At 38.7% G+C, this 11,849-nt stretch overlaps 2 protein-coding genes across 2 annotated transcripts; both read right to left on the bottom strand.

The window, feature by feature from the left end:
- Positions 1–1,053: 1,053 nt before the first annotated feature.
- Positions 1,054–5,039, bottom strand: odad4 (outer dynein arm docking complex subunit 4). The gene is made up of 11 exons (XM_063472701.1): positions 4,914–5,039; positions 4,701–4,832; positions 4,438–4,591; positions 4,288–4,349; positions 3,161–3,311; positions 2,826–3,044; positions 2,531–2,738; positions 1,855–1,941; positions 1,554–1,750; positions 1,300–1,400; positions 1,054–1,207 (listed from the first exon to the last, which is right to left on the bottom strand). Exons 1-11 carry the CDS (start codon positions 5,037–5,039, stop codon positions 1,172–1,174), a joined length of 1,473 nt encoding a protein of 490 aa, XP_063328771.1. The 3' UTR covers positions 1,054–1,171.
- A 608-nt stretch (positions 5,040–5,647) lies between these two features.
- Positions 5,648–11,844, bottom strand: dnajc7 (DnaJ (Hsp40) homolog, subfamily C, member 7). The gene is made up of 14 exons (XM_063472254.1): positions 11,754–11,844; positions 10,949–11,037; positions 10,683–10,807; positions 10,129–10,242; positions 9,803–9,877; positions 9,546–9,664; positions 8,896–9,049; positions 8,597–8,761; positions 8,387–8,478; positions 8,157–8,230; positions 7,850–7,996; positions 7,364–7,516; positions 7,165–7,227; positions 5,648–7,050 (listed from the first exon to the last, which is right to left on the bottom strand). Exons 1-14 carry the CDS (start codon positions 11,825–11,827, stop codon positions 7,013–7,015), a joined length of 1,482 nt encoding a protein of 493 aa, XP_063328324.1. The 5' UTR covers positions 11,828–11,844; the 3' UTR covers positions 5,648–7,012.
- Between the last annotated feature and the right edge of the window lie 5 nt (positions 11,845–11,849).

The raw sequence follows: 11,849 nt of genomic DNA, 5'->3' as shown, positions 1-11,849 counted from the left end.
TTTATACTTGATACCTCGTATGTAGTACACAATGCAAAGTTGACAGTAAGGCTGAATCTCACTTTGCAAAGTATTATGTTTTCAGGCACAAATACTTTTGTCCTAATCACGAATAAAGGTGTTTATAAAACATATCCTCCTTTTAACCTACCCTCAGACTAAATTAAATTATACAGATATCAACAACAGTATAAGTAAAAGAAAGGGAAGTAATTTTCCGTCGTCACTACCACTACCAAACAAAAGTCACACAAGAGTCACAGAGTCAAGAGAGGAAAAAAAAACAGATATCCAAATTTTAAAAAGGCACACAGGTTTCTAGTATATCTTAGTTTGCATATATAGGTAATATTATGCAAACGTTTTATCTGGTTAAAATTCAAAGGGCACTACACACACTGCCACTTCATCACCACAATCGTGTTTCAGTAAAAAAATGTTTGCATAAACACTTGGGTACGTGACAGTAACACATCTTCTCTTTAATGAAAGACAGCATCTTATTAAAACTTCAGTAAAATAAAGGTTCTGTGAAGAAATTATGAACAGTAAGCAGGCTGTGTTTCTATCAATGGGAAATTTGCAAGAAGCAGTCATCTGTTTGCAAATCACACAGTGCATGCCTTGTAATAGAGGTGCTATTGAGGTGAAATAAGGAAGTTCTCTATAATAAGTTAATCTCTGTATAGGGAACCTCTAAGGTAATACTGATTAATGGGACTTAATGGTTGCCAGGTTGCAGTATTTATATCAGTAAACAGAACTTTGTATATCAAGTGACACATTTTCCAGATAATATTTCAGTTTGTCATGGAACTTGCACTGAACAAAAAGATGGGCTCAGCAATTACATCATGACTGTACCTGAATATATTCATTTAAAAAAAGAAGTGTTTTTCAGAAATATATAGCTTTTGTAAAAATGCAATGTTGGTATGCACTGTTCTTCTGAACATCCAAAATTCAAGTTTTAAGCATCTCCCATAAACACTTTTTATTCCTATGAGAAACACAATGAATCATTGTTCATAAAACTGATATATTTTACTGCTTTGTTGCTGTGTTCCATATAGGTGTGTAAATGAACGCACACACACACACACAAAATGAGTTGAACACTAAATGAGTCTTTCTTCTTCTTTTCCTCAACCATTCTGACTGAAGGGGTTCCTCATTGTGTTAGGTGTTGCTTTGCTTCATGAAGGGCCTGAAAACAAATGAGAAATGTCAGGACTGAAAAAAATGATAACTTAAGTGAAAAGGAAAACAAAAGAATGTATACGACAAAGCAGCACGGACCTTCTCAATAGCGTCGATGGCAGAATCATCTTCCAGAACTTTGGCATAGGACAAAGCTCTTTCAAAGTGGGTGACACAAGATTCATAGTTTCCAAGCTTCACTGATATAAAAGAGTAAATAAGGATCAGGTTAGAGAACTGTGCAACAGTATGACTGATTCAAGCACTTTGTGGTTTAAGAAGTAAAGTATTAAAGTTGCGTGTCTCTATTTTGTTAATATAAAGTGATGCATCATAAATAAATAACCAATTACATTCGGACTGTGCAACCAAAACATTGGCATTCAACTGCCACTTCTTATCAGCGATTCCATCAGCAGCAGCTACTGAACGGACGCCATAATCTCGAGCTTCTTCGTGGTGATCGAGTTTCAGGTAACACAAACCGATCTCATGTAACAACCATGTCTTCTCCAAATCACTGCAAACCAGCGGAAGCTTCTTTTCCCAGCTTATAAACAAAATGGAATAAAAAGGATTAAATAAATGTGTCAGAAATAAGCAAATAGGTTTTGGATGAATTCAAGTGCAGGTATTATTTGATTATTTACTTACACGTGAATGGCCTCTGCAAACTCTTCATTTCGAACATAGACTCGGCCAATGTTGTCCAGAGCTCTGGACAGTGCTCCTGGGAGCTTGCTGTAGGTTAAAAAAAGATTTCTTAATGTTTAATAATAATAATAATAATAATAATAGTGATTAAAAAATATTTATAGGAACCTTTCAAGACACTCAGGGACACATAACTGTATGCATAAAAAATGGAAAAATTGTAGAATTAAAATTCAATAATACAGAATCAAAGAGAATAGGCAAGCTTAAAAGGATGTATTTTAATGCTGGTTTTAACAACAGGAAGAAAATCAATTTTGTGAGTGTGCTACAGGAGAGATTTCTAAAGATGAGAGGTCCACTCGGCTGAAAGCTCTAAAATCCATGGTAGTCAGATGAGTAGGTGGTATAATGAGAGAAAAAGAGGAGGATCTTAAGGTGTAGCAATGTGCAGAAGACCAGAGAGATAAGGTTGTGTGAGATTATGGAGAGACTTGAAAGTAAGAAGCTAAATCTTAAAATGAATGCAATACTTTACAAGAAGCCAGTGAAGCTGCTGACAGTCAGTAGTAATATGTTCTATAGAACTGGTTCTGGTCTATGAAGAAGTTTGTGTGGTGGATTTAATCTCTCGTCCAAATATGTAGTTTTACTCCTATTCTGCCTTTCTTCTCACCACTGTTTGGCCAACTCCAGGTCTTTCTGATGATGCTCCAATGCTTTGTCCATGTTTCCCAGGTCAACCAAAGCATTGCCAATGCAACTGTGCAAGGTGCCCAAAGCCTCTTTTTTATTAGGAACCTCTTTCTCAGACCACCTCTGCACTATCTTCATGACTTCTTCTGCCTTCTTGAGAGTGCCTTCTGCATTTCCGGACATCAGCTCTAAGATGACAAGAGGACAGTGAGAATTTTTAAACTGAAAGTAAAAGAGAGAATCAAGCTCCACGTTTATCCAGAATGCTATCTTGCCTCTGTCAATTTCATCCAGGCTTTTCAGCAGAAACCCAGAAGAGAGTGCGCTATTACGGTGCTTTGTACATTTCTGTTGCATGAACTTCTGCCTCATTTCTTGTGCAGAAGTAGGCTTCTCCTGGTGCCAAAATTCAGTGCAAGTGTCAAGGTAAGACAGACATCTCTGGATGATGTCCTTTACCTTCTCCCCACTCTTTGTTGTACCTTCTATCAAGTCTGAAAATCATTACATAACAGCTATTAATATTATTCAACAAGAATGAAACATATATAGTTGTTTTTTAAATAAAGAAACATACAGTGTGTGTAAATTTGAAATAATAGCAAAGTACCTTCATCTTTCATCAGATTTTCTAGATATTTCTTGTCACTATAAAACTCGCCCAGAAGTTGTTTGGTTGTCTTTTCACTCTTTGGGGTTTTCTCAGTCTTCTGTTTTTTCTCCTTTGTGAGATTCTGGATAGCTGCAATCGGTTTGGCCCTCTTAACAGTTCAGAAACATAACATAACACTGTGCATCAGAAGACAGGTCAGGCTAAACACTGCATACAGAAAACTGCAGGGGTTTTTTGGGGATTGAGACAAGACACATAATTGAAGCAATGACTCAGCCTTGTTCTACAGAATACATACAGGTGGTGATAGGATTTAAGTGTGCATGGATTTAACTGTTCATGTTACATTTTCAGTCTCTTTCAGTGGGAGAAATGTTTCATTGTTCATCCAAGTGACATCTTCAGACATGGATTTACCTACCTGGATGATTGAGCATGCATCAAGACAACTGTTCATTGGATTCATAGCAAGAGGGAAGAAATCTTTCTATTGTCCAGCAGTTTTGATATACAGCGAGCTGTAGTGCCTTCCTGCAACGAATCCTGGCTAAATGACAAATACTGTCATTTTTATTGTTATTCCCCTTGTAACATTAGAACAGCTCTGCCTCTAAGCGTGCATGTTAAATAGACTGCTCAAATAAAAATTAAAGGAACTTGTATCAGGAGAAAGGCTGTTAAAGAGAGCTGCAGCAGTATTTTTTTCCTTGGTGCAAGAAGGAACAGGAGGAGCACTGCCACAGCCCTACAAAAAGACCTCCAGCAGGCTAGTCATTCATGCTGCCCTGACCAAACTGCTCCACACTCTAGCAACTGTGTTGGGAGACAAAGAAAACTTCATTGCAATGGCACGTTGAATAGATGTGCTATCCTAGAGACACATCTAGTTTCATCCTAGTTACCAGCTGCAAAGACTTTTGGAGGTTTCCTTGGTCTTACCTCTCCAATGCACCAAAGCACGATTCACATTGGTTTATGCATCCCAGCTGGTAAGATGATGTCCCTTAAGTTTAACTGAGTTTGTGCTGTACTGTGATAATTGTGACTTGCCTCAGTGGGGTTGTTTTTATTATTATTATTATTATTGTTGTTGTTTACTGAAGGTATATGCACCAAAGACTCACCTCACCACCTATGTTGAGAAATGACAGGTCTCCTTTAATCTCCAATTTCACATTGGAAGGACCTAAAAGATGGCAAAGAACAAGTGGTTCATATTTTAGGTAAGACAAGGAGATGTGAGATGATTGCAACACTATTAACAAGCCACTTACTGCCAACAGAGTTTTCTATGGCCTCCTGTGCTTTCTGGATACCCAGTCTGAACTCCTGCATTTGTGGACGTAGTTTATGACCTCTGTGGTAAAACACCAGGGCAAATTCAAATTCTCCCATGTAGTATAAAGCTTCTGCCTTCAGGTACAAACCCTAAAATGGTGATTAAAAAAAATATGTATACAATAGGCACTGAACCTTTAGCGGGGATATAAAGATACATTTTACTCATTTTCTATCATGAGAGCAGAAAAACATTTACCTCAAAAAACGAGTTGTCACTTTTAAGTGAAGCTTCTGCATCTCTCAAAGCGTTGTCAAACCCTCCCATCTTCAGGTAACATCTGGACCGAGCAACAAAGCACTGCTTGTCACTAGGCTTTAAAGCCAGTGCCTAAACAAAGAAAAGAAGTGAGACATTTCTAGAGTGCTTAAAAAAATCAGAGAAAAGGTAACGACGACACTTAGCACTTACCTCTGTGAAGCTGTCTATAGCTTTTTTATACTCTCCTGCCTGGTACATCCATTTCCCATCGGCTATTAAAGTTGCGAATACGCCCTTAGATTGCTGGTCTTCGAGGTCTGCGTCGATGCTTGCCATTTTTGGCCACTTTCAACCTTTCGTTCCTTCAACTTGAAGACAATTTAACTCGTATAAACTTTAGCCCAACACATCAACCTACGTTTAGCTGGTATCCTAGCAACACCAACAAACGAATTGCGAGGAAGCAGCGCCCTCTGCTGCTCATTTCCTGCAGTACGCCAACCTCCACGCTACTACTACTCTTAAAATTCCGAAACAAAACAAAGATAAAAACCTATTTTATAAGCCTCTTTATGACTCTGTGATATTTTCCCCACTCTGTGTTTTACATTATAATCACTCCAGTCCTTTTTTGGCAAATTAAAATATTTTTAAAGTTTTCATTTCTGCTGCCCTCTTGGTCAGATCTCTTTTGAAAAAGACATTTTTAATGTCCGTGAGATTTTACTAGAAGAAATAAGACATATAAAAGTCACTTTCCCAATAACTGTTTGCAGCTCACATCTTGTGACAGCAATATTTTTGATATCATTCACGAGATACATCACTCTTTTTTGGCATGACACCAGATTGCAGGAGTCACTCCCACAGCAATCTGTAAAACCACACGGTATATCTATGCAATATTTCTAAACTAATGATTCCATACAAAAGAAAGATATCAATCTAGGGGAAACCCAGAGGAGGCCAACTTTATTGTCATGGCTGGTACTTTTCCAGGGAAAAGAGTGGATGGTCTCACCATTAAGAGCAAAAACAATCAGAGCAAAATGAGGACACTCTTCATACTCAAGTGCACCAATGGACTAGTGGGGAAATGATTAAACATTCCTACGTTTCAATCATCAAACAGCACCTGAACGTTTTGGACAACAGCAAACAGATTTCACTTTATGTGGAGCAATAAAGTTGTCACTTTTGCTCGATGCCTCCACCTTGCATTGAATAAAATTAGACAGCTTCAATGTCAAATAACCTCTACTGTATACTGTAATCTATTTGAGCTTAAAATGCCATGCAGATCTAGCAAACCAATCATCTTCCTGAGTTCTTTTGGTTATTTTTTTTCCCCAACGTAGTGTTCATGGTGGGTGCCTCTTTCAATCTTAGAAGAAGAGCATCTTCGTCTTACCCTGACGTTTATATCAGACAGCAAATTTACAATAAATATACATTATGACGATAAAAAAAATGGAAAAAAAGAAACTCAACTATCATCACAAATCAACACTTTACATTCCAGTAAAATGTACAATGCAGCAATCTGTGAATGGCAACATCAAACATGAAACAACAGAAGGGACGGGGACTTTGCTGACAACAAAACCAGCAGGGCCGTCTCCTCTGCCGTCTTTCTAGTGTGCTTCGGCTGAATTACATGCGTAGGTCTAGACTCCAGCTGTTGTCAACTTAAAAAAAGAAGATTGAGTGCTCCCAAAGGCTTATGACAAGGAGGCAGTTTTCAGTGCGAATTCGTAGCAGCCAACTGTCTGTGTGACAGATTCGTCAAAAAAAAAAAAAAAAAAAAAAACGGGGATGGTGCAGCTTGCTCAGTGATTTCCATCACAAATCACTGAGCAAGTTATTAACTGTCATGCAGAGAATACCCCCCCTCAGCAGTAAGTTGAGATGAGCAGGATAATAGCTTGCTCAAGAGTTTTCCCCAGGATGGCACTTCCTGCATGGATCCCTAAAAGCTCTAATATAATAGCTGCGCAATCTTTCCTATTTGAAAAATCCAGACTATTTGGACCAGTGTTGTTAGCCATTACTGACTTTCAAGTTTGTTTAATTCTGGAAGGAAGAAAACTAAATCCAAAACCAGTAAAACTACCAACTCAGATTGAGCCAACTTGGTGTCCTTTGCTAGACGGGCATTTGCTGCATTGGGTTGCATTCATTCAGTCAATGGCATAGACAGGAAACTGACTTGCAAATCAGTCAGTTATTAAATACAGATGATGGGTTGTGGGGTTGACATTGTTGGAAAGTCCTGATGTAGTAACTGTTTAGGTAGTCGACTCTTCCAATTAACCAAACTGGAAGAAGAAATTTCCAGGTCCAGATGCTGAAAATAATAAAAACAAAACCGTTAGCATTTAGGGTATTCTCGGATTGTGGGACTCCTTCCAAATGGCTGGCAAAGGGACAGATTTTTACTTTCAAACAGAACATATGTTACCTTCGAAACTAAAACCCCCTGGACCTCCAAAGAATGCCTTGAAAATGTTGTTGGCATCAAAATCTGGAAAGAAAGAAAGCACAAGAAGCGACATGAACACAGAACTATCTGGCTGAATTTTCTCGTATCATTTCATCATTTGCATTTCAATCTGATCATCCTTGAGACCTCACACACTGAAGCCGGCCCATATACTCACCTCCCATGTTCATGCCGTCATCCTCTAGATCCTGTCCGGTGTCGTAGCGAGACTTTTTCTTTGCGTCAGAAAGCACGCTGAAAGCCTCGCCCACTTCCTTAAACTTCTTTTCCTCTTCCTTCTGTACCTCAGCACTAGCTCCGCTGTGACGGTCTAAAGGGAGGGGGAAAAAATGAAAGCAGTATTATATTTGGTAATTTAACTCAAAGTCCTTCTAGAAGCAAGTCTCACAGCTCAGCTGCCATACCAAAAATCACCCATGTCACTTATTTAGGCAGTTATTTTGAAGGATTATCTAAACTGATTTTCATTTCAAATGAATAAAGATAAGATTAAAAAAAAACTGTTCCCTAAAATAATGTTTTAAAATATCCTTTTTCACTGGAAATTATATGGCCATATTTGCTGCAGAAAAACTTCCCCCTACAACTCAGGACTCTTCATTGATGTGATGTTTAGTTCTCTTTTTACGCAGAAATCAAGCACCTGGGTGATGTAAAAGTGCCCGTTTGCGGTAAGCTTTCTTGATCTCCTCTTCTGTTGCGTTCTTATCCACCCCGAGGATTTTGTAGTAATCTTTCCGTTTGCTTTTCTTCAGTTCCAGCTGGGCATTCTTCAGGAGTTGCTTGTGTTCTAGGTAATAAAGTCAAAAAACACACAGCATGTGGATTAGTAAGCATTGCATTAAAAAAAGTTATGTAATGTCTATAAAGTGGCAACTTAACACTAGTCCAAAGGTGCCAACATGTGGAAAAGGAGCACTGTGAGGTGGTAATATCTGCTCTGCCCCCACCTTTTGTCTTCTCTGTCTGGTAAACCTTTTCATAGTCCCGCACTGCCTCTTCATACTGCTCTGTGTCCATGTAGCTGCAGGACACCAAGCACAAGTCTTTCAGTCAATTCATTACTCAATTTGAACTATAAAATACAAAAGTGTAGGTAAAAAAGTGAAGCTTAAAGAAACCAACTGACATACAAGTTAATGTGTCTACTAACAACAAAGTAAAAAAATCTTAGACATACCACTGTGCTCTCCTTAAATAGGCCTTGATGTAGGTCTCATCCAGTTTGATGGCCTTCGTGCAGTCTTCAATGGCCTGTTCTAGTTTCTTGAGCTTTCAAAGAAAAAGAAAATGTGACCATGTGAGGCAAAGAGATATGAAAAAGTAGTGACCTGTGGTGTCTGTATGCATACAATTGACACATTTTAATGAAACCAATTTTATGTCTTACCTTTGATCCGACTGTAGCTCTATTACAGTACAGCTTGGCATTTGTCTTGATGTTATTGGGGTCTATTGTTAGTGCCTCAGAGTACAGCTCATATGCTGCCTCATAGTTTCCCTCCTTGAATGCCTTGTTCCCTTCCTCCTTCTTGGCTTTTAGCGCTTTGGCATTCTGGGTAGAAAATTCATACAACAGTTTTAAAAGCTCCTCTGAGCTAACCGAAACCTCAAGCAGACTGGTGAAGGAGATTTTTTTCCCCTTGCTAAATTTAAAGCAGTGCAACTCTTAGCTACTGAGTTACTCACTCTGCACGCAAGCCGAGCCTTGTCGTGGTCAGGAGCCATACGCAGGGCCTGGACAAAGAACTGCACAGCCTTATCAATGCAGTCCTCATAGTACAGACAAAGACCACGCACGTACAGAGCGTCCGCGTTAGTGGAGTCCATTCGAAGAATATCACTGGATAAAAACAGATAATTACAGGCAAACGAGCAATTCAAAAGAGTAAATCACATTAAAAACGTACTGTTACACCATCTTCAAAGGAGTAAGTTCATTTCTGAAAACTAAACTCTTTAATGTATTACAGACAACCTAGTAAAAGAAGGAGAAGATCAGAAGAGTCAAATCATGACAATCACTGTTTCCACTAGTCAGAACATATAGTAAGCACTACACATAAACACAACAAGGAATCTTCATGTTCAAGGCAAACTGGAGTGATTAAATTTAAGGATCTGTGCCCTGTCCAGCTGCGATTTTTCATCCTGACAGTTCTTCAACCCACATGGAAATCACTGCTTGCACATTCCATTGGCTCTGTCTGATAAAGGCATACTGTTTTGTTGTACTTCATGTTAGGGCAACTACACACCTCAGTGACTTTTTCCCCGTCATATCCCTTTGACAATAATGTCAAAAAAATAAATAAATCTTATCAAGTGTGGATTCTTACCTGGCTACAGACTGAGCCTCGGGGTATCGCCCCAGCAGGGCTAAACACTCTGCTTTTAGTATCTTGAACTTGTGACAAGCGGAGGCAGAATCCAAGGCACGGTCCATGCAAAAGACAACCTAAACACAAGCAGATACCTGCAGTACGTGATGCTTGACTTGGCAGGTATTTATGACATAATACACCTCACAAATAACAGACACACACACACAAAAAAAAAAAAAACCAACTAAAACTGTATCTAATGAGTAGCTTACCATCCTGAAATCTCTCTTCTCAAATCCAATCTCTGCCATTCTCTCATATTCAAGGATAGATTCTGCATTCTTCAGCTGTCAAAGGAATTTATGGTATTCAGTAACCATGAGGAAGAACTTCAGTGCTTCACAGAAACTGCCAGTCTCTTGAGTGCCATGCTTATTAAATCCAGGTCAGAGTAAGTGATTGTGAACTACTACTACTGGATTTCCATTCAAACCTTTTTTTGCTCTTTATTTTCATTGGCTTGGCCAAAGCCAATTTAATAGTGGATAATCATGTCCAAGTTGTTAGGTCATGCTCTCTGCAACTGAGGCCAACTCACCTCCTGCTGGGCCTGGCTGTTGTCTGACTCCAGCTCTAGAACTCTCTGGAAACAGCGGCTGGCAGCCATAGCATTCCCAAGCAACAGGTGGCACTTGCCCTCTCGCAGATGGCCCTGTAAGTAAAAGATTTACAGTTCACAGCCTAAAGTGATAATACCCTGTAATGACCAACCTCATTAAAAACATATGACACCTCTAAAATATTTATCTGTTATGTAATACATTACTAGACTACAACCAACAACAGTGCTGGAGCTTATGTGTTTATTGGCCTTGTAATACTACAGACATAGACTACTGGTGACTTATACAAGATCTACAATAAACAAAAGCTTTTACAGTCAAGTCTATGTAAAAATCTGTATTGCTCTAAAGCCATTGCTTGTTAGAAATATTTACAAAGGACAATCCTCACTACTAAATATATATATATATATATATATATATATATATATATACATATATATATATATATATATATATATATATATATATATATATATATATGTATATATATATATATATATGAAATTTCATTCATTCTTCAACCCACCTTGATGAAGGTGTTGTCTAGTCGTACTGCTTGTTGGCAATCCTCTAGAGCGTCTCTATACCGGCACAACATCATTAGTGTCGCTGCCCGATTTCCATAGTAACTTGCATTCTTTGGGCACATATCTGTTATGTGAAATTAAGAAAATTTTATTAATATTCTACCAGGGACATGCTGGATGCAAATGTTAAATTCTCGTCCACATGAGAAATTAGCATAGCTTCTATCCACAGAAATATATACTGAAATTGTGTAGAAATAATTACCAATGGCCTTGGTGTAATAATTGAATGCTTCTGCATAATCCTTCTTGACATAAAAAGCATTGCCTTGTTCTTTGAAGCTCTCTGCTTCCCTGTGTAGAAATGGGCAGAAAGACAGAAATCAAATAAAGCTTGCAGGCAAATCTAAAACAAGTGAGAAGAGAAAAACACATGACAGGTGGTAAGATAAGTAGAGGTAGACTTGCTGAATTGTCTCTTGACTAAAGGTAGGTAATTTTTTTTTTCATATTCATGTTTTCGAGTAAAGAAAGAATGACACAATGTGCATTTGACAGTTTGCTGGACTGAGTTAGCTAAACATAGAACAAGTCAAACTAGCAGGACAGAGTGCATGTATTCCCAGCCAACACGCAGCAATGAGACTGAGCCAGGAACATATGACACCATCCTGAAGGGCTACTGCCATTACTTTTTTTGGAGGCCTGTCATACTTCACATCACGAACACTCATTAACTGAATGGTGCCATTAAGTAATTAGCCAGCTTTGGTCATTTCTGGGATGTGAAAGCGAAACTCTAACTCCGATCACTAAATGATTAACCACCAACTTACATATGTTACTGTGAACGAAACCCAGAACACAAGGGCTAGCTAAAGTGGAAGGCAACCGAGCTAGATGCTTTCCAGGGCCAAATTTAGCTAAACTGTTAGCGGTAGCGCGTTAGTAAGCTCTCATGTTGCGACAAGAAAATTAACACGACGGGGGCTTTTGATCACACATATCAATAAAAGACTTTGATATACGCGTTTTTCATTCGCTGACAACATAGCTGTAATTTCCACCACCTTTCTAATTCTTCATCGCTGAGCAGTTCCATGTCAGGGTCCATGTTCACAGCATCACAGCTCTCCGTCGCCATTTTGCCGTCAATGAGAAAGGCG

The sequence above is a fragment of the Pelmatolapia mariae genome, linkage group LG4 (genome assembly GCF_036321145.2).
Source record: "Pelmatolapia mariae isolate MD_Pm_ZW linkage group LG4, Pm_UMD_F_2, whole genome shotgun sequence".
Classification (NCBI taxonomy): Eukaryota; Metazoa; Chordata; class Actinopteri; order Cichliformes; family Cichlidae; genus Pelmatolapia; species Pelmatolapia mariae.
Note: the sequence above shows the minus strand (reverse complement) of the source record. Positions and strands in the feature narration are given on the sequence as shown.